The sequence below is a fragment of the Macaca fascicularis genome, chromosome X (genome assembly GCF_037993035.2).
Source record: "Macaca fascicularis isolate 582-1 chromosome X, T2T-MFA8v1.1".
Classification (NCBI taxonomy): domain Eukaryota; kingdom Metazoa; phylum Chordata; class Mammalia; order Primates; family Cercopithecidae; genus Macaca; species Macaca fascicularis.
The window spans coordinates 41,584,263-41,607,684 of NC_088395.1; the positions used below are offsets into that span (position 1 = coordinate 41,584,263).

The following is a 23,422-nucleotide window of genomic DNA, read 5'->3' on the forward strand; positions in this document are numbered from 1 at the left end:
AGTATAATAAAAAACAAAAAGGAAAAGAAAAAAAAAAGAAATAATGATGCTGTGGTTTTACTGAACATATAAAAAATTATTAAAAATAGCAAATAAAAAATACATACTGGAATCTAAAACCACATATCCTCCTGTGGGAGTGCTGTACACTCTCTACGCCCATAAAGATTCCTCCGAAAGCAGCAATGATGCCAGACATCATGTTGCGTACACAGTGGTCTCCTCTTATTCTCAAGAGGAGAATAAGGCACTAAAATGCTTAGAGTGTTACTTCTTGCTCTCCGGGGTAAGGAAAGAGGTGTTAAGTACAAAAATAACCCTATCTCAAAGACAGAGCGTCTGCCAGAAGAATCATTTTTGGAACATCCTCTAAATACTAGTGCATATAACTCAGTCCTTTCAAAGAAAAGCCTAAATCCACACGTCCAAACCCTGCCCATCCTTGAGAGTTAACTGAAGATGCACCTTCTTAAAAAATCATTGTTCAAGCTGGGCAGGGTAGCTCATGCCTATAATCCCAGCACTTTGGGAGGAGGCAGACGGATTGCTTGAGTTCAAGAATTGGAGACCAGACTGGGCAACATAGTAAAACCCCATTTCTACAAAAATATCAAAAGTTAGCCGGGCATGGTGGTGTGCGCCTGTGGTCCCAGCTACTCAGGAGGTTGAGGTAGGAGGATTGCTTGAGCCTGAGAGGAGAGGTTGCAGTGGGCCAAGATTGTGCCATTGCACAGCCTGGGTGACTGAGCCAGACTTTGTCTCTGAAAGAAAAAAACCCACATCATTCTTTGTCTATTCCAGTTCTTAGTGAATTCTCTCTACAGAATGACTGCACTCACTATGGCAGGTATTAATAATTTAATCATTGATTTGACATCTCTTACCATTTAATTTTTATATTACTTAACTCTATGACGTCCTAATTTATAAATAGCATATCTAATTCCTAAATGAATGAGATAACAGTTCTTAAATGGTTATTTATTTACATACATCTTGTACTCTAGAACAGATCTCTCTCCTACATCTTGAGGCCCAGTGTAATAATTTGCTTTATCTCCCGTGGTCCCCATAAGTTGTAATCTAACAGTGATACAGAGATGCTCCGGCTAACAGAACTCTAATATACTGTCCCTTCATTATCTACATGCTGGAGCATGTGCAGATAAATAAGAAACAATGGAGGCCAATAATGATTAAAATCAAAGATGATTTTAAAAGATCCTTTATATGTATCCTTTATACTTTGTTAGCTGGGTGTGATGACATGCACCTGTGGAAAGCTGAGATGGGAGGACTGCTTGCACTTAGGAGCTCAAGGTCAGTCTGGGCAACATAGTGAGACCCCATCTCAAAAACAAACCAAACAAAAACATTTTCTTCACTAGGCTACAGGGGAAAAAATTAAGGAAGGCAAAGAAAGAAATATATATGAAACTTACCTTGCCTGTGAATCATGCCCCCATGCATAATTCTTGCAACAATACAATGATTTAGTTCATTCATTTTTAAAGTGATTCCCTGTAAAAAAAAAAAATAAAAAGTTCAGTAAAAGTAGAATTACTATGATAGTACTTTTCTTAATATTTATGATTTTGCGGTAGGCTATAATAGAATACATACATTTTATATAATGCTTTTAACACACTATTTTCTTTTCTTTTCTTTTTTTTTGAGACAAGAGTCTCATTCTGTCACGTGCAGTGGCACGACTGCAGCTTACTGCTACCTCCACCTCTAGGGTTCAAGTGATTCTTCTGCTTCAGCCTCCTGAGTAGCTGGGATTAAAGGTGCCTGCCACCATGCCAAGCTAATTTTTGTATTTTTAGTAGAGATGAGGGTAAGGAAAGAGATGGTTCACTATGTTGGCCAGGCTGGTTTCAAACTGCCGACCTCAAGTGATCCACCTGCTTTGGCCTCCCAAAGTGCTGGTATTACAGGTGCGAGTCACTATGCCTGGCCGATAGTGCTTTTAAATCTTCTAATTATGATTATTTTCCCTGTTGCTCTAATTTTAATGTTGCCTATTATTTTTAAAAAGTTTTAATTGATATATTATTGACATACACATATTTAAAGTGTACAATTTGATAAGTTTGACATATGTATGAAACTATGGCCACAATCAGGATAGTGATATATCTATCATTCCCAAAAGTTTCCTCATGCTTGTTGATAATATTCTCCCATCCCTCCATACCCTCCCCACCACATCCCTAAGCAACTACTAATATGACAATCAAAAAGCTGATAATATAGTTGTCGACCAGTCAAATGCTGATACAGTCAACTTTTGCTGACTACAGATTTGTTTGCACTGTACATAAATGAAATCATACAGTATGAACTCTTTTTTGTTGCTTTTTTCTCTCACCATAATTATTTTGAGATTCCACCATGCTGTTGCATGTATCAGTAGTTTGTTCTTTGTTCTTGCTGAGTGGTATTCCATTGTATGGACGTATCAGTTTATCTACTCACCCACTGAATTGTTTTCTGGTTTGGGCTATTATAAGTGAAGCTGTATTCCTGGGTTAATCACCATTTGCTCATAACATATATATATATTTAAGATCTGGAACACTTCATGCATTCATATGTCATCCTTATACAGAGGCCATAATAATATTTTCTTTACTGTTTATATTTCAGTATATATGCTGCTGAAGTGAGCACATATTAACCTTTTCATATATTGTTGGATTTGCTTTGCTAAGATTTTGTTTAGAATTTTTACATCTACATTCATGAGGGATACTAGTCTATAGTTTTCTTTCTTTGTAATGTCTTATCTGGTTTTGGTATCAGGGTAAAGCTGGCTTTCTAGAATGAGCTGGGAAAAATTTCTTCTTTTTCAATGTTTTGGAAAGAGTTTGTATAGAATTGGTATTATTTCTCTATTGTATGTTTGATAGAATTTATCAGTGAAGCCATCTTGACCTGGAGTCTTCTTTGAGGAATAGTTTTTAACTACAAATTCAATTTTCAAATAGTATTGGGCAATTCAGTTTATTCCTTCTTAAATGAGCTTTAGTAGTTTCTGTCTCCCAGGGAATTTTTCCATTTTATCTAAGTTGTTGAATTTATTGGCACAAATCTGTTTATTTCCTTATCATCTTTTTTGTATCTGTAGACTCTGTAGTGATGCCCCTTCTCTCATGCCTGATATTGGTAATTCATGTTTTTTTCCCCCCGATCGTATAGTCATTTTTCCTGATCAGTCTGATCTTTCCAAAGAAAAAGTATTTTTTGTTTTATTGATACTCTATTGCTTTCTGTTTCCTATTTCATTAATTTCCACTTCGATCTTTATTATTTCTTCTCTTCTACTCATTTTGGGTTTCATTTACTCCTTTTTGCCCTAGTTACTTTTAAGGTATAAGCTGAAGTCATTGATTTGAGATGTTTCTGCTTTTCTAATATAGGTGTTGAATGGTACATATTTCTCCCTAAGTACTGCTTTAGTGGTATCCTGCAAATTCTGATATACTGTGGTTCATTTTAATTCATTACAAAATGCTTTTTAATTTCCCTTTTGATTTCCTCCTTAGTCCATGGGTTACTTAGAATTGTGTTATTTAGTTTTCAAGTAATTGGTGATTTCTCTGTTATTCATGTCTAATTTAATCCCAGTGTGGTCTGAGAATATACTTTGATATCAATAAAGCTACTCCAGCTTCCTTTTGATTAATGTTATCATAGTATATCTTTTTCTATCTTCTTACTTTTATTTATTTATTTATTTATTTATTTATTTATTTATTTATTTTTTAAGAGATGAAGTCTCACATTGTCACCCAGGCTGGAGCACAGTGGTGCGATCGTAGCCCACTGTATCCTCGAACTCCTGGGCTCAGGTGATCCTCCTGCCTCAGCCTCCCAAGTAGCTAAAACTACAGGCATGCACCACCAAACCTGGCTTCTACCTTTTTACTTTGAAACTATTCTTTGTGTATAAAGTACATGTTTTACAAGTAGAACATGATGATTGATACAGTCTGGTATAAATATATATTCTTGCTATTTGACTTCTATTTGTTCCACCTGTTCTATGTTATCTTTTTCTGCCCTTCTTTGTATTATTTTTTATTCTGCTTTCTCTCCTGTGTTTTCTCTCACAACTCTTCATTTTATTGTTTTAGTGGTTGCATTAGGGTTTATAGCATCTACCTTCAACTTGTCAGTGTACCTTCAAGTGATATTATACCACTTCACATATAGTATAAGAGCCTTACAATAGTATATAGTATTTCTATGTCTTTCTTCCTGACCTTTGTGCTACTGTTGTCATACATTTTATTTTTCCATATACTATAAACTCTAAAACACTGCTGTTTTTGTTTAAATTGCCAATTATAAGAGATTGAAGTAATAAGAAAAAGAACTTATAGATTTACCCACATAGCTATCATTTCCAGTGCTCTTTATTCCCTTTTTGTAGACTCAGATTTCAATCTGTTATCATTTTCCTTCTGCCTGAAGAATGTCCTAAATATACTGTGAGTCTTCCAGTGTGGGTTGGCTGAATTCTTTCAGCTTTGGTACGTCTGATGACATTTTTATTTTGCCTTTATTCTTGAAAGATACCTTTGCTTGGTTTAGAATTCTAAGTTGAGAAATGTTTGTTTTTAGTACTTTATGACACTGTTCTTGTTTGTACTGCTTCTGATAAGACACTGATGTCATCCTTATGTTTGTTCCTCTTTGTGTAAAATTTCTTTTTTTTTTTTTTTTGAGATGGAGTCTTGCTCTGTCGCCCAGGCTGGAGTGCGGTGGCATGATGTCTTGGCTCACTCCAACCTCTGCCTACCAGCCTCAAGCCATTCTCCTACCTCAGTCTCCCAATTTCTTTTCTTTCTTTCTTTTTTTGCTCTGTTTCTCAGATTTTCTCTTTGTCATAGGTTCTAAGCAGTCTGATTATGATGTACCTTGGTATTGTTTTCTTCATGTTTCTTGTGCTTGGGGTTTACCATGGTGTTTGGATCTGTGGGTTTATAGTTTTCATCAAGTTTGGAATGTTTTCAGTCATTATTTCTTCAAACATTTCTTCTTTCTTTTCCTCTCTCTTCTTCATGAACTCCAATTAACCATGTATGAGGCTGACTGAAGTTGTCCCACAGCTCAGCCATGCTCTTTTAATCTTTAAAAATTTTTTTCTGGCTGTATTTCCTTTTGGATAGTTTTTATTGCTCTGTCTTCGAGTTCACTAATCTCTTCTGAAATGTCTAATCTGCCATTAATCCCATAGTGTATTTTCCTGCTAATTCTATTATCTGTCAGTTCTATGTCATTTTTGATTGATTATTCTCCATATTATAGGTCACACTTTTTGGTCTTTTTACATGCCTAGTAACCTTTGATTAGATGTCAGACATTGTGAATTTGTTGCATACTTGATGTTTTTGTATTCCTAAAATATTCTTGTGTTTTGTTCTGAGACTTAGATCAGTTACTCGGACATAGTTTGATCCTTCAGGTCTTGCTTTCATGATCCATTAGGCAGGTTTGGAGCAGTTGTCAGTTTGTGGCTAATTACTTCTCATGACAGAGATAAGATTTCCCTGAGCACTCTACACAATGTGCCACGAATTAGAAATTTTTCTAGTCTGCCTGGTGGGAACAGATAGTGTCAGGTGCTGTTCCTTCCAATCCTTTCGGATGTTTTTTTTTCTCCATTCAAAGTGGAGAGTGTTGGGGAGTTTCTCAGTGTTGGGGAGTTTCCTATCAGACATGCAATGATCGATACTCTGCTGAATACTTGAGGGAGATCCTCTACAGATCTGAGGTTCTCTCTGTGTGCAGCTCTCTCCTCTTCAGTACTCTGTCCTGTGAACTCTAGTTGCTTTGGTCTCCCCAGACTCACAGCTGTGTCCCCTCAATTCAGGGAGTCTGCCTACTCTGCCTTAGTTCCCCTCCCTGTGCTATGGCCTGGAAACTCTCTGAAGGCAGCATGGTGGGGCATTCATATGGGTCACCTTGTTTCCTGTCTCATAAGAGATCACTGTCCTTAGTTGCCTGATGTCTACTGTCTTGAAAACTGTTCTTTCATGAAATTTTGTTTTTTATATGTTGGGTTGTTTCAAATGAGAGGATAAATCTGGTCCCAGTTACTCTATCTTGGCCAGAAATGAAAGTTCTACAGTCACATTTAATGCCAGAATACTATTCTACAGAGTAGATCACTTTTTGTTTTCTGATAATCCACTATTAAAAAAAACAAGCATTCATAAGCATATTTTTTGCACTAGATCTGGTTAATCCTAAGAATCACACAGGGAAATTTTAAATAATGCTGACTCTTAAACCCACTCTTTAGATGTAAGCTCAGGAGGCCTGGAATGCAGCCCAGAAATCTGTACTTTTTAACAGGCTCCCTTGCTGGAAAGTGGCCTTGAATTTGAGACAGTTAAGGGTAGGGACTGTGTCTCTTATTTTTCACTAGAGAATAACACTGTCGGAAAGCTTGATAAAAATATCTGAGACTTTATACTCTAAACTTAATTTGTACCATTCCACAAACTATAACTTTGCATGGTTCCTATTTTGCAGTTTTCAGAAGTGGTAGGCGAGCAATGTGAAAAATTGGTTTATCAAAATGTTTCCAGTCCTAAGATTCAATTGTAATATTCAAGTTTCATTTCCAACTTGTACATTCAATCAGCTTGTATGGCTACTAAGAGAAGTGTTCCTGGAAAAATGCTGTAAATTAGTGTGTAAGTCAAATCTAATTTCATAAGGGAAATGATAGTACAATAGAGGTTCCACCCTTGAAACTAATAGATTTATGTATTCATTCCACTAACATTAACGTGAACTTACTATGAGGCAGGCACTCTGCTAGGTACAGTAGCAAATGAGACAAAAAGGGTCTCTCATGGCCAGGGGAAGTTCACCTCAAACCAACTGTAGTTAACATTTATTATTCTGTAGGTCCCAAATATTTCTCTGTAGAGAGGAGCTGATTCATGTTCTCTCTGTTCCCAAGTTAACGAATTCTAGGGAAGGGATTGGCATAGCGTGGGTTAGGTGCCTACTCCTGAACCTACCAGCTTGAGGGGGGATATTAGGAAGGTTATACTCCTGGCCTTTCCCTGTTTATATAAGCCTTTCCTCGATTTTGTAAGCTAGTTCAAGCTTGGTTTTTGTCACTTGCAACTATGGGGATCCCAATCAATAAAAAAAATAATTATGAGTATGATGCTACAAATGGGAAAACAGAGGTGTGTAACAGGAGTATATCACCCTTGGGGAATGGACACATTGTAGAGGGTCTGAAAAACAAAATAGATCACATAGGAATATCCTGCACAGTAACATAATGCTTTGAATAAGACAACTAAGAAAGCAAATAAAGTTGTATTAAGTGTATTAGAGATTTATATTCTATTATTGAAAATATATATTTTATATTTCACATAAAATAATTCCTGTTTTCATGGAAACTCATCAAAAGGAGAAGAAATATACCTCTTCACTAGGATCACTAAAGGCAGAAGAGCTTTTGGAAGGAGACTTTCAGGGGAGACTCAACACCATTTTATGCTTTCTGAAAAGTAACTCAGGGATGTAGTTTTACGCTTTTATTCAGTCTATGTTTCCTTTCTTTTTTTTTGAAACAGAGACTTTCAGAGCTAGGTGGGATCCTGGGGATCATTCATTTAGTCAACTATGCTTTTAGAGATGAGCCAGCTGAGGCCCACTGACATGAAGTGATTTGCCCAAGACACCCAAAACCTGCTGTAGCCTATGCTCTCTTAAGCCAAAGAGTTGTCTGGATAGTACCAGAAGGGGTGAGGTGATCTGCATGCCCCCATGTGCTGCAAGATAATACTGTATAACGGGCAAAGATTACTAAATGAGAATTAGGATAAGAAATGTCTAAGCTGAGGGCTCGCCAAAAATCGTGGTCATAGAATCACTGCTTTATAACTTTTCCCTTAATCTAAAAGGCAACTTTTAGAAGTAGGTAAATTTGTTTTTCTATATCCTAATATCCCTTTTCTATGCTCTCAGGAAAAAGATATGAATGCGTAAATTTGAATTTTTTTCCTCTTGTAAAGATATGGTTTCTCCTCCAACTTGGAACTTATCCGATGTTCCCTGTCTCAACGTCCATTCAGTTTTAGAAACCTAAAGCTTAAGGGCTGTCCTTGATCCTTGCTTCTCCCTCAGTCCCATTGTCAATCCATTGTTAAGGCTTACTGATTTTACTTACTCTTTCATTATTTCTTAAATGTGTTCACTTCTTTCCATCTTGACATCCATCCCTCAAGTTCAGAGTTCCATGATATCTGCCCTGCGCTACTGCAGTAACAGCCTCTTAACTGGTTTCTGTACATCCACTCTTGACCCCTCTCATACATTCTTTAGAGTGATATTTTTAAAACGAAAATCTGATATTATCCTCCTGCTTGAAAGTCTTCAATAGCCTCCCATTGTTTTTAAGATAATGAACAGAATCCTTAACATGTGTTCCAACACTTGTATGATTCTGTTCCAGCCACTCACCTTGCTGTCTGCAGTTCAGCCATGGTGCCTTCTTTCCATTGGGAAACTATGATAAGAGCCTTTACCAGGTTTACACATGTGCTATCTGGTTTGCCTGAATGGTATCCCCCTGCTTCCCTCACTCCCCTTGCTCTGTTCAGTTAACATCAAGGAGCCTTTCCTTGATCTTCTCAGTCCACGAGAATTCTATGAGAATGATGAGGCAAGGTTCAGCATCAATTCTATTCCAGCTCTACTCCCAAGCACTGAGTAAACTGATTCATATTAAGTGGGTAGGTGGGAATGGAAGAAATTTCATTTCAGCAATGTTACTCAATTCTTTGAATGCCCCATGAATTAATCTTCATCTAATTTTGTTGAAGGCAAAAGATCTGAAAACTATAAGATTTATAAAAGGATGATTTTTACAATGTTACTAGACATTCACTTTTTCAATACCAATACAAATACGTCAAATTGTCCCTTTCTTTGCTGCCCCAGAGGTTTTTACACTCTGGAGGAATGTTACAGTATGTTCCCCTTTTTTTGGTTGAAGGGCAATTGTGAAAGGAGAGGTGAGAAAGAGAACCAGCATGCCTAAGACACAGTGTCAGGCAGAACAATTCTAGAAAAGAAGGGCAGGGGGGAACTGAAGATCTGGAAACATTTCTTTAAAACTATTAATGTCTTCCCTCCTTCCCCAACTCCTAGTAGCATAGGTTGAAGTTAGCTGATCTAACCCATGCTGGGATTTTATGAGAGTATTGAAAATTTTCTTTTCCTACTTACCATTGGTTCATCTGTGTTCTTTTGGAACTGTACCAGCCGAACTCTGGTCACATTCTCCATATCCATGTCTCCGTTAGCACTTTCTGGAGAATCGCCGTTTAAGTAGGGAGAGGTGGGAGGAGGTGTGACCCTCAATGCTTCATCACTGTAAACTTCATGTGCCACTACGTCGTGTGTCTGAAGTAAGGCCTAATGTTTTATGAAGAAAAAAAAAATTAATAACATTACTATTTCAGCAGAAATTTATTTTTATTTATTTATTTATTTTGAGACAGGATCTCACTCTGTCACCCAGAGTGGAGTGCAGTGGTGAGATCTCAGCTCACTGCAGGCTTCATCTCCTGGGCTCAAGCGATCCTTCCTCTGCAGCGTTCTGTGTAGCTGGGACCACAAGTGCATGCCACCACACCCGGCTAATTCTTAAAAGTTTTTTTTGTAGACATGGGGCCAACAAATTTATTATATAAACATATCTCATTCTTTTCCTCTCAAAGGTATCACTCATCTAAAGAGAACATAAAGTATGTAATATCGACATACAACTATATCTCAATTTCTTTGTGACAAATAATCATGATAAATAGATTTTTAAAAACACGAGTGAATAAATGAGTGAATCAATGAAGAGATGTGTTTGATGACTATCTGGGTCAGAAGTGTTATCAACTAACTTGTTCAAATGAAAGCAGACGGTACAATTTCAAATAATTTAGCCAAAAGAACCATCTATAAATAGAGTTGGCAAATTTGTGCTGGGGCTTGGAATTGAAACAAATTTAAAAAGAAATGGTGCAATAATTGGAGTATTGAGCAAATATCTTTCATCAAAGCACTTACAATGACACTTTTATATAACTCAAAGGATGAAAATAATTTATAGCATATGATTTAGAAAAAGAAAAAATATACATACAGATGTACCTTAAAAATGTAATCTTCCAAAATATCACATATGATATGGAACTCAAACTCTAAACATGTTAAATTGTTTTGTTCATTATATTTTTTGGAGCACTTGTTTAAATAAAAAATAAGTTGAGAATTATTATTATGACTTCTTTTTGCAAAGCCTATTAACAAAGAGAAAGTGATTTCTTTGTACTGACATCTCTATTTGTCAGCTTGGTGAACTTCAACAATAAAATGTCCCCTGTTGGCCGGGCGCGGTGGCTCAAGCCTGTAATCCTAGCACTTTGGGAGGCCGAGACGGGCGGATCGCGAGGTCAGGAGATCGAGACCATCCTGGCTAACACGGTGAAACCCCGTCTCTACTAAAAAAAATACGAAAAACTACCCGGGCGAGGTGGCGGGCGCCTGTAGTCCCAGCTACTCCGGAGGCTGAGGCAGGAGAATGGCGTAAACCCGGGAGGCGGAGCTTGCAGTGAGCTGAGATCCGGCCACTGCACTCCAGCCTGGGCGACAGAGCCAGACTCCGTCTCAAAAAAAAAAAAAAAAAAAAGTACCTTGTTTCCCTGAAAAAGAATGTCCTTCTACTGACCACACTTTTTGTGCCATCATAATAAACCCTTTTTAATAAGCATAAATATTTGAACATTTCTATTTCAAAGAGAATCTATAGCTATCGGAATGTCTGGAGCTTTACACAGATTATATTTTCTTGTGTGCTAACTATAAATTCGGTTCTATTTTAATTTGTGATCTGTGTGGTAATGAGATATCTGCAGATAATGAAATGCAATTAAAATTGCTTTAAAAATGTAACTCATAGCATCTGAAATTAAGTTATTTTATTAAAAGGCTTAAAAAAGTCATGACTTGGCTATTTTAATTTTAAAGGCATGCATACTAGGCAAAAAAAAAGGTTAACAATCTGGTAAAATCATAAAGAAGATAATGCTGATTTGTCACCAGTAAAGAATATGCCTTGAATATTATACACAGTTGGGTTTCTAATGGAAATGGCAGATATTTTACATAATCTCAGAAGACTGGTCTAAACTGGGATTTGGGTGAGGAGCACCAAGGGGCACTAAGCAATACATAGCTTGAAAGTAGGGCTCCGTGATGGCCCTGGGGACCTTGGCTTCCTCACCAGTACCCTGACTGCACCCTGTACTGGTACTCCTGAGCCCAAGTATAGAGGCTGTGCTATGTGGGCAAATCCCTCTTTTTCTGATTTAATTGTGGTCACGTAAGAAACTAAGATTTAGGACAAAAAGCAAAAATCGGTAACATAAAAACTGGAACATTTCATTTGCTAAAATTATGTTTGTCATATCACTGCAGCCTTGACCTCTTGGGCTCAAGTGAACCTCCCACCTCAGCCTCCCGAGTAGCTGGTACCACAGCCATGTGCTACCACACCCAGATAATTGTTGTATTTTTTGTAGACACGGGGTTTTGCCATGTTGCCCAGGCTGATCTTGAACTCCTGAGCTCATGCAATTCACCTACCCCAGCCTCCCAAAGTGCTGGGATTACAGGCCTCTACTCATTCTTTTAAATTATATAAGCAAACATTTGTATTTAATGCATTATTTACAAGGAAGGATAAGCCCACAATAATAAAATAATACCCAAACTGGACTTTAAAAGAAATATGCTCAAATGATGTCACCAAATAAGGTCATACTCAATATTAACCACAATTTGGCACTGTAAATGATTGCTACCATAAAATGAAACTTAACCTAAAGTTCTAATTCATATCCAAACAGAAAAAGGGGGCCACTTACAGACTATCTTTTTAAAAGCTTAAAAGAGTATGTAAAATAAAAAATAGAGAAACCAAAATTTGAACGTTTTTCTTCAAATATGTTAAGACATATGAGTGAGCAGTTGTTACTAAGCTGAAATAGCTGTCAGTTTTAAATACATAACAATCACGTAATAGGAAAAAAACACTTTCACTTTTTGTACTATAGTAAGGATATGTATAAGACAACTAACAACATCAGACTAGAGTGAAAAAATCTGACTATTTAATGTTTCATATTTTACAACTGCAACAAGCAAAGGGAATGTTCTTTTTAAAAAGTCAGCCTTTCAAATGGAACAACTAAAAAAGGAATCAGTGAGATAATATTCTTTTATGATGACCTCTAAAGATACAGATTTTAGGCCAGGTGTGGTAGATCATGCCTGTAATCCCAACATTTTGGGAGGCCAAGGAAGGATGACTGTTTCAGCTCAGGAGTTCAAGACCAGTCTGGGCAACAAAGTGAGACCCCAGTCTCTACAAAAAATAAAAAAAAGTAGACAGGCATGGTGGTGCATGCCTGTAGTCCCAGCTACTTAGGAAGCTGAGGCAGGAGGATTGCTTTGCCCAGGAAGGCTACAGTGAGCTAAGAAGGTGTCACTGCACTCCTGTCTGGGCAATAGAGCAAGACCCTGTCTCTTAAAAAACAAAAACAAAAACAAAAAAAACCACAGAGTTTTAAAGTTGTTTAAATTTACCCTTATTTCCTCTCCCTTTAGTTACTGTAAATATTTACAAGTAGCTGCATTTTCAGTGTTGGGCAATTCAATGTTAAATCCTCATGTTATAATAATCAGAAAGCAAAGAAAAATTTGGATGACTGAGCAAATAAGTCTGAAATTATAAATATGCCAAGAATAACTCCCAAACCTTGGCATAATAAAAAAATTATAAGTATTAACATATTTCCCCTTAGCTATTAATATTTCTTTAAAAATACCAAGATTTTGAAACTATGATTTAAAAAATGCTTATAAGATAGAAAGCCTCAGCATCTAAAAGCTCATTTAACATAGCATATATCTATATATATCTATATCTATCTATATCTATCTATATCTATCTATATCTATCTATATCTATCTATATCTATATATCTATATATATATCTATATCTATCTATATCTATTATATATATATCTATATCTATCTATCTATATCTATTATATATATATCTATATCTATCTATCTATCTCTATCTCAGAATTATATTTCCCACATAAGATATTATCCACACATAAGCTTATTTGGGAATGACCAATGAGCTCAACTTAAATTTATTAGAAAACTGATTAGCATTAAATCAACTGACTTTTAAGAGCATGGGCTTTGGTGCCAGCAAGATCTGGCTTGAACCTCACTGAGGCCACTGACTAGGTGAGTGACCTTAAGCAAGTCTCTTTACCTTGTTAGAGCACAATTTCCTCTCTGAATTGTGAAATGGGTTTAATCACACCAGCTTATATCCCAACCACAAGCAAGTCCTCTTGTATGTAACCATCTCCAACACAGAAACCCCATCTGCCCATGTTCTACCATCCTCACCTTTCTCCAAGCCTCTATCACCTCTCACAACAGCCTTCCGATTGGTCTCCCTAAACACTTATCCCCGCTACAGTCCGTTCTCTACACATCAGCTCCAGCAAAGCACAGATCAGGTATTTTCCTGTGTGCCATCACTTAGTGTCATCTCAATGCAATCAGGAGAAAACTGTAGACTCCCTACAATGGCCTGGAAGGCTTTTATTTATTTTTACTTTTTATTTAGATGGAGTCTCACTCTGTCTCCCAGGCTGGAGTGCAGTGGTGCAATCCCAGTTCACCGCAATCTCTGCCTCCTGCGTTCAAGAGATTCTCCTGCCTCAGCCTCCTGAGTCGCTGGGACTACAGGCGCCCGCCACCATGCCTGGCTAATTTTTGTATTTTTAGTAGAGACAGGTTTTACCATGTTGGCCAGGCTGGTCTCGAACTCCTGACCTCAAATGACTTTCATTCCTCAGCCTCCCAAAGTGCTGGGATTATAAGCATGAGTCACAGTGCCTGACATTTTTTATTTTTTATTTTTTGAGACAGGGTCTCGCTCTGTTGCCCAGGCTGAAGTGCAGTGGTGCCACCATGGCTCACTTCAGCCCTGACCTCCCAGGCTCATGTGATCCTCCCACCTCAGCCTCCTAAGTAGCTGGGACTACAGGCATGTGCCACCATGTCTGGCTAGTTTATTTTTAATTTTTTGTAGAGATAGGGTCTCCCTATGTTACCCAGGCTGGTCTTTAACTCTTGGGTTCAAGCAGTCCTCCTGCCTTGGCCTTCCAAAATGCTGGGATTACAGGCATAAGCCACTGTGCCTGGTCCAAAATTTATTATATATCTGTTTCTAGCTATGGAACACTGCACAGAGCAGTTAGCCAAGGACAGGCTAACCTATCTGAAAATGGGCAGGTTCCTAATCCATTCAAGGTTTTACTGATAACTTACTATGTGCCCTATAAATGATAGATACTATGGAGCAACTAATAATAGGTATTAGATAACATCTATTAGGCATTAAGCATATGTCAAGCATTGTGCTACGCACAGTAGATATATCAGCTATTTAATTCTTATTCTGACTCCACGAGTCAGAGTTCATAAAGTTAGGGTGGCAAGGATGGAGTTCAACCCCAGGTCATCTGAATTCACAGCTTTAACCACTTTTATACTATAGAACAGTGGTCCCCAACCTTTTTGGCACCAGGGACCCATTTTGTGGAAGATAATTTTTCCACAGATGGTGGCAGGGTGGGTGGGGGTGGGGGACAGAGGTCAGGGGATGGTTTTGGGATGAAACTGTTCTACCTCAGATCATCAGGCATTAGATTCTCATAAGGAGTATGCGACCTAGATCCCTCGCATGCACAGTTCACTATAGGGTTCCCGCTTCTATGAGAATCTAATGCCTAGGCTGATCTGACAGGAGGGGGACACAGGTGGTAATGCTTGCTGGCCTGCTGCTCACCTCCTGTTGTGCGGCCTGGTTCCTAACAGGCCACGGATGGGTACTGGTAGTGGCCCAGGGGTTGCAGACCCCTACTATAGAAGACTTGCTGTTTAAAAGGGAATGAATTATAATCTGGGGAAACACAGCACATATGCATGGAACAGTGAACAAGATAATATTAACGGTAATTTTACTGCAGATATTTTACTGTGATTCATCAAATTTGAGGATTATTAACAAAGCATATAGTTTCTTCATTCTCCTGCTCTGTGAAATAGAGATAATCACAATGACTAAATGAGATCATAAGCTCAATGAGAACAACAAAATTGGGCCGGGATATGGAAGGACAAAAAAAAATTGCCCTGGCTCATTCACCAGGAAGGGACCTGCTCTGGCAGGCCAGAAAGCATTAGAATGTTATGCAGGTGAATACAAACAAGTGGAAAACAGTTAGAGAAGAGAAAGTCCAAGAGAAGTGTAGAGAGGTTACAAGAGATCTTGACAACAGAGGTGAGATTTGAACGAAGTTCTGTGTTTATGCACCTAGGTTGTAAAAATGCACTCATCTACAGGCATTAGAACCTGTATCCTAATGGTAATTCATTGGACAGTGCTGTTATCATAGGATAAAGTCAAATACTCTCTGGGATTATACTTGAATTCAGCATTTAATGCTTGGGTGGGAGAGTTAGGAAGGATGAATATGGTAATTGCTTCTTTCCAGGTAGTTACTTTGAGGAAAAAAAAAATTATTTCAATAACTTGGTTAAAGGTTTAGAAACACTATCATAAAACAGCATATATATAATAACTCACAGGCAATTGCTTTGATACATATATTATACTGTTACTATTATTTTAGAAGTGTCACCTGTGGCCAGGCATGGTGGCTCATGCCTGTAATCCCAGAACTTTGGGAGGCTGAGGTTGGAGGTAAGGTCAGGAGCTCTAGACCAACCTGGCCAACATGGTAAAACCCCGTCTCTACTAAAAATACAACAATTATCCAGGTGTCGTGGTGCATGCCTGCAATCTGAGCTACTCGGGAGGCTTAGGCAGGAGAACTGCTTGAACCTGGGAGGCAGAGACTGCAGTGAGCTGAGATCGCACCACTGCACTTCACCCTGGGTGACAGGGTGAGACTCTATCTCAAAAGTAAATACATAAATAAAAATTCAAAGTATCATCTGCAATAGTAGTAATAAGAACAAGGCTTTTAAGTCAGATTTTCTCCCAAAGGGCAGTGAGGTAAATTTTCCACTTTTCACATATTTTCCCACATAAACTGATGTGGTTAATGCTTTTAAAATGGTATATTCAACATGAATTTCCATCTGTAATTGTGTTTTTGTATTGCAGTTAGGTAGATAAGCATGGACCTTTTTCCACAGAAAAGTATCTTATCTATTTTGAGCTTTGTTTAGTTGTTTAGCTTTATATTTGGCTAAATACAGGTGTTATCCCCATTTTCCATATAGTAGAAATGAACCAAGAAAGTACAGCAGTTTTGCATTGTCAAAAGAGATGTAATTCTTCCCATATATCAACTGGATTCAGACAATTCTTTATTATTGAAAACTGTCTCTAATTTTAGTTCTTTGTGGTTTAAGTAACATAAACAGTTCCAGTGACTAAAGGACTATCCCATAAGAAAGAAAATCCCTTGTCTGATGAGTATAGTCCCTGAAAAGCCACTTCACCAAGAGTATCTTTATGGTTGTGACACACAGTAAACAAAAGAATCTTAAAATATTTGGTATTACCTGGTATTGTAATCTTAGTAGTCTCATATGATATGGATAAAAATGCATGAGATGAAGCTGGCTACATTTTATGAGGGTAGTTTAAAAACTTCTTTTGAAAGTGAGGTTTCAGTTCTATGGAAGTTTAATTATTACTTACCATGAAATGAGGTTGTGTTAAAATACGCTTTAGTTCCTTTGCGTCGTTATTCTCAGGATAACATGAAATTTCTTCCAATACCTGAAAAATAAACAAGATATGTAATAGTACAAACATGATACAAGATTTACATAATGTTAAATTCTTTTAAGTTAAAAATTATGAATGGATTTTTATGGCAGGCAAAACAATTATTTTGAAAAACTTTTCATTTTATTCAAATGTTATTAATACATAGAAGAACAGTATTGATGGTAATAAAAATGAAGCAAATTGTTCTAATAGTCTGTCAACTATAACCTAAAAAGTTATTGAAAAATACAAAACAAAATGACAAGCCTGCAACATATATTTATTACGGATTTATGAAACTTAACGGAAGAATATCTCTGAATATCTTTTTCCAAACTCACCATAAAAATCAATATGGACAAAAAGTTAATAAGAAGTTTTCTTTTATATTAACAGCACTGCCAGTTCCCTTTAGAAATGTCAAAATGACACTGGCACAAATAAAAATGATTTCGAGAACAGTACTAATTAATTAGACTACTTAATTAAGAATACACAAGTAATTTTTCTTTAAGTAATGTAGAAAATGCAAAAATGCCTGCCAGATCAATGTTATTCCCCATAGTCATCTGCCCATATAGAGAAAGCCATGCCTCTGCTAATGGCTCTTAGGGTTAAATGCCAGGGAGCCTAAAAGAACAATTTTTTAAAGCCTTATTTTTTCTTTCCACTCAAATTTTCTTCACTAATTAGTTATTAACATTTTTCTGCACAGGTAAAAATGGTTATGTTCAAATAAAATTGTTTTCAAAAGTTCTCCTTTACCACCAGGATGGAGTTTACCTGTTTATTTATGGGACACGAACCCATGAAAAAGCCTCTGTTCTTTTTCTGAGTAAACACCTGCTGCTATTCTAACTGCAGACGGCTGGATTCAGAGAGGTTTGCATTACACTCAACTGAATTCCAACCATCAAGCCAATCAAGGATTGCTTCAGCACAACTGGATGGCAGGAGCATACCACCACTCATCCAGGAGGACTCTCACCTCAACCTGTGAAAACCATACAAAAGCTTCCTACTGGGGCAGGAGGGGATGCTGTGAGGTCACATGGCCCGAGCCTTAGATTTTAGCATCATAACTAGAATGTTCTGTGCTATTCAACTACTGCCTCAGGGAAGAAAAAACAAACAAGCAAAAATGACAGAACTTTCTTATCCAAATACCCTGTTCATTAGAGTGCTGGTTATGCTGTTAATTCATATTGTTTCAAGATGATAAACCAATTATCCTTGGTGTATTTTATGCTCTGAGTTTTTCTACTAGTGAAATGAGAGGACGAAACCACACACTCTCTCTGGGTCCTTGCTCCTCTCCTAGTTTATTTTTAAATACAGAGGTGTGGTATTTCCACATAAGCAGGGCTAGGGGAAAACCAGCAGGTTTTCATTGTCCATTTGAGCCAAAGAATTGTCCCCAGAGTCTCTGCTTCTATCCGCGTATTGTGAAGACAAGGTGGTGATTCATGCCTCTATCAGTGATACCTTAATTTCCTTCTATGAGCCCTCGGGGGCGAAGTCAGAGACAATTCCTCCAAGCTAGTCCTGACCAAGTGGGCAGGCCGGGCGGCCTCCACTGCCTGGGTCTCATTTCTCAGTAAACATACACCATGTTCCAGTACAGACTTTGTGTTTAAAATCTGGTAGGGAAGGGACTGTGTCCTTCATAGTCTTTCACTTAGTAATTTCACTTTATAAGAAATAATTTTTCTAAAAGAAAAATGTTTATTTGCACAAAGACTGACATGATCAAAAAATGAAAAGAAAAAAAAAACCTATGTGTCTAACAATGGGAGAATTGCTAATATGTTATACTTTAATAATAGCAAAGAAAAATATTACAGTCATTAGAAGTTATATTTGTAAAGATCAAGTAGAAACGTGGAACTATGCTTATTATATAACGGTAGGTTAAAAAAAGACACATTTTGATTACAACTATAAAAAATTTATATGCAAATGGAGAGTGACTGGAAAACGATATATAAAAATGGAAACTACTGTCTTAGGGTGATGAGATTATGGATCTATTTTTATTTTCCAAACTTTCTGCAATGTCGTGTTTCTATCATAAATAGGTTTTTAAAAGTTTGTGACAGATATAGCCACATACATTGACAATTTACAAAAATGACTTCTTTAAACTCAGTATATTTAATGCTACAGAAATTTAATTAACTTTCAAACATTACCACCTTCAAAAAGCACCTCAAATTTTTATAGCATGTCTATTTCCACCAAGTGTTGTAAAATAACTTTCTTTTTTAAAAAACAGAAAAAGAGAAGTAAAATTGATGGTAATGTATTCAAGTTTACATTGCAGAACCAGAACTAGAAATCTAGGCAATATTGCTGCAGAGATCTTTTTTTCTTTTCTGTATGTTCAGTAATAAACTTAGAAATACTAAATCTGAATATAATGAGTCAAATTGTGACTCCAGGGAAACTGCCTCTTAATGCACAACAGAAATGTCTTCAATAAAGGTAGCAAATATGATGACGCCAAATACTTCTATAAAATACATCACTTACCTCTTTGGCTCTCTGTACTGCATCACTTGGAGGATTCCTGATTTGTGGTGAAGACTTTGTGTTTATTTTGTCATACAGCTAAAAAGCAAAGAAGGAAATCCAGTAAACACTCACAATTCTTTGCTAAAATTCAGAGCTTTGTATTTATTATTTCACTAAACAATATTTTCCTTTTAAAAAGGCAGGCTGATGATTTCAGTGGGATCCTCTTGGTAATAACCTCTGAATTGTTCCGTGAAACTTGTCAGAATATGAGTCTCATGCATATCTTTTCAAAAAATCGCCTTTAAATAGATGGACCAAAATTCTGTCAATGTGGCAATTTCCTTGTCATTTTAAATTCGTCAATATTTCCTCAATCACAGAGTTTGTTTCCTCTGACAGAAGGAATTTTCAATAGCCTGAATATGGAGTGAAATGAAAGAATGCTTTCTGGCCAAGGCACGTCTATACGGAGTAAAATGAAAGAATGCTTTCTGGCCAAGGCACGTCTATACGGAGTAAAATGAAAGAATGCTTTCTGGCCAAGGCACGTCTGGAAGAATTTTCACAGAAACCTAAATCTTGGGAAAGGGCAAACCCAACTCCTTCTAGGAAGGAATGTTCTCACAAAGGTTTATGGTTGTTTTACTAGGGCTGTTCATTAACAGAATCAGTGGTATCTTTCAGCAGGAAGTCAAGGACATAAACTTTTTTTCTTTTGACTCTGCAACTTCAGGGTGGAGAAGACACTGAAAAGAGAGTAAATATACATCGGGCGCGATGGCTCATGCCTATAATCTCAGAACTTTGGGAGGCCAAAGTGGGTGGATCACCTGAGGTCAGGAGTTCGAGACCAGCCTGATCAACATGGCGAAACCCCGTCTCTACTAAAAATACAAAAAAATGTGCCAGGCGTGGTGGTGGGCGCCTGTAACTCCAACTACTTGGGAGGCTGAGGCAGGAGAATCATTTGAACCTGAGGCGTAGAGGTTGCAGTGAGCCGAGATCACGCCATTACACTCCCGCCTGGGCAACAGAGCAAGACTCTGTCTCCAAAAAAATAAAAAAGAAACTAAATATATTTCTAAAATTCCACAAACCTAAATATATTTCTAAAATTCCACAAACCTAAATGATCCAAAGTTCAGCTTTCTGAAGAACATACATTTAATTCTTTAGAGAAAAATCTCTGTAGTTTAGAAATACAATTAAAATATTAATTTCTACCTCAAATAAAATGTTTCATAGTCAACAGTCTGCTTTGAAAAGTGAAAAGTTAAAGATGACCTCAGCTGGTGTGAACACTTCTATTTCCTAACTTCTCTAAAATAGGTGGGGATTTTTGTTGTCAGTTTTGTTCTTTTTTTTTTTTCTTCACCTACTCTGTACACCAATGCTAGTTGAGAAGTGAAATACTGACTATAAACATTCTTCAGATTACAGTCAGATTTGTTTATACTGATGCAAGATAAATTTTTATGACTTGTAAATATTTGGGCCACATCATACATAAAAATGCCTAACAAAAGCAATGTGAAGATAGAGCAGGGACAATTTTTTAAATGATGTATTAATTAAGAAAGCACTACTAAATCAGAGATTAAATAAATAGTATAAGTAGACTAGTAAAATGCTGCTCTATTTAAAACATTATATTAACATTTTAGTGAACTGGTGATTTGTGGCTGGTCCACTAAAGTTTGCCCAAATTCCTGTAAAATATATGTGGGCAGTCTCCATCTTCTGAATGCTTTCTATCTCTAAAGAAATGTCAATGTTGTAACTGGGATCATATTTTCCCACAAAAATAATGTTATAAATAGTGATTAGGTTTCCAGACTAGCCTATAAAAATGAATTGCACTGCACGCATGCAATAAAAATAGTAAAACAACAAAAAATCACCACCCAAACCCAAACAAAATGCAAAACCAAAAAAACTATGAAACCATGAAACACACACACACACTACATTACATTTGCAAGATGAGTACGTTCTAGTGATCTGCTGTACAACATTGTGTCTATCATTAACAATACTGTATTGTGCACTTTGTTTTTTCTTTTTTTTCTTGAGATGGAGTCTTGCTTTGTCTCCCAGGCTGGAGTGCAGTGGTTCAATCTCGGCTCACTGCAGCCTCTGCCTCCTGGGTTCAAGCGATTCTCCTGCCTCAGGCTCCTGAGTAGCTGGGATTACAGGCACATGCCACCATGCTCGGCTAATTTTTTTGTATTTTAAGTAGAGATGGCATTTCACCATGTTGGCCAGGCTGGTCTCTAACTCCTAACCTTGTGATCTGCCCGCCTCAGCCTCCCAAAGTGTTGGGATTACAGGCTAGAGCCACCGTGCCCGGCCAACAATACTGTATTGTGCACTTTAAAATTTGTTGAGAGGGTAGAGCTCCTGTTAAGTGTTGTTATCACAATTAAAAAAATACATAACACTTTAAAAACACATTTAGTCATCACCTGATGTGTCATAATATTAATTATCAAGGAAAGTTTAAATAATCTAAGTGAATACATAACAATATTTTTATAAAATCTCAAACCCGGCTGGGTGCAGTGGCTCACACCTGTAATCCCAGCACTTTGGGAGGCTGAGGCAGGCAGACTGCTTGAGCCCAGGAGTTGGAGAACAGCCCGGGCAGCATGGCAAAACCCTGTCTCTGCAAAAGAAATACAAAAATTAGCCAGGCATGGTGGCATATGCCTGTATTCCCAGCTACTCGGGAGGCTGAGGCAGGAGGATTGCTTCAGCTCAGAAGGTCAAGGCTGCAGTGAGCTATGATCGCATCACTGCACTCTAGCCTGCGTGACAGAGCAAGACTTTGTCTCGAAAAAAATTAAAATAAAAAAAAATCTCAAACATGTTTGAGGAAAAGAAAGCAAATTTAATTTGAGGCTTTACAAGTTGATAGCACTATCACTTTATAATGTATAATTCCATGATAAACTAAGTTTTGCCTTTTTCTTGATCAAGGACTATTATCTTCAACATTTTCAACTATGATTATGGTTCGTTTCTATTTAAACATTTAATAAATGGACATCAATTTTTCTCACAAAGAAAAAATAATCCCACAACTCCCCAAATTGGAGACAATTTTTGACCTGGTCTTACTATGTCAAATACAGTTGCTTAGGTCTTATATCTGTAATTTCTTAAGAATGTGTGGCAGGGGCCGGGCGCGGTGGCTCAAGCCTGTAATCCCAGCACTTTGGGAGGCCGAGACGGGCGGATCACGAGGTCAGGAGATCGAGACCATCCTGGCTAACACGGTGAAACCCCGTCTCTACTAAAAAATACAAAAAACTAGCCGGGCGAGGTGGCGGGCGCCTGTAGTCCCAGCTACTCGGGAGGCTGAGGCAGGAGAATGGCTTAAACCCAGGAGGCGGAGCTTGCAGTGAGCTGAGATCTGGCCACTGCACTCCAGTCTGGTTGACAGAGCGAGACTCCGTCTCAAAAAAAAAAAAGAATGTGTGGCAGAATCAGATGTAGTACTTATGAAACATAGATTCCTGGACCCCCCTTCAGACCTACTACATCAGAATTTAAGAAGGAGGTCCAGAAATCTGTGCTTTAATAAACTCCTTAGGTATTTGAAAATCTTATGTCCAGTGCTAACTTTTGAGAGTATTAATAGTACTACTACTTAATAGCAACAATGGTAATTACTACTTTTACTGAGCACTTACTAGATGATCGTTACTAGTCTAAGCTCTTAACATATACTCATTCATTTAACTTCAAACAATCCTATGCAGTTGGTTACCCCACTTTAAGATGAGAAAAATGAGGCACAGAGTGGTCAAGTGAGAACTGCTGTTCTATCCGTACAACTTCATAGATGGCACACAAGTGCCTGGAATCTCTTTTAAGGCACTGCTCCAAGGAATATGTTCAGACCAAATTTTATTCCATACATTTGGTCTGGTCTGATCCAGTTGAATCACCTA

At 37.4% G+C, this 23,422-nt stretch overlaps 1 protein-coding gene and 1 non-coding gene across 26 annotated transcripts in view; both read right to left on the reverse strand.

Annotated features, from left to right (window-relative positions):
* The window catches only part of CASK (calcium/calmodulin dependent serine protein kinase), a 413,308-nt gene that overhangs the window by 53,479 nt on the left and 336,407 nt on the right, over positions 1–23,422 (reverse strand). For all 25 annotated transcript variants that reach the window (XM_005593339.5, XM_074030323.1, XM_005593338.5 and 22 more), the window contains 4 exons: positions 19,482–19,559; positions 16,878–16,958; positions 9,277–9,465; positions 1,443–1,521 (listed from right to left, as the gene is read on the reverse strand). In XM_005593339.5, coding sequence (XP_005593396.1) covers positions 1,443–1,521; positions 9,277–9,465; positions 16,878–16,958; positions 19,482–19,559 — 427 coding nt within the window. The remainder of the gene's footprint in view (positions 1–1,442; positions 1,522–9,276; positions 9,466–16,877; positions 16,959–19,481; positions 19,560–23,422) is intronic.
* On the reverse strand, positions 2,570–2,676 carry LOC123571456 (U6 spliceosomal RNA). Its single transcript, XR_006695619.1, has one exon. It is a non-coding gene; the product is annotated as a U6 spliceosomal RNA (small nuclear RNA).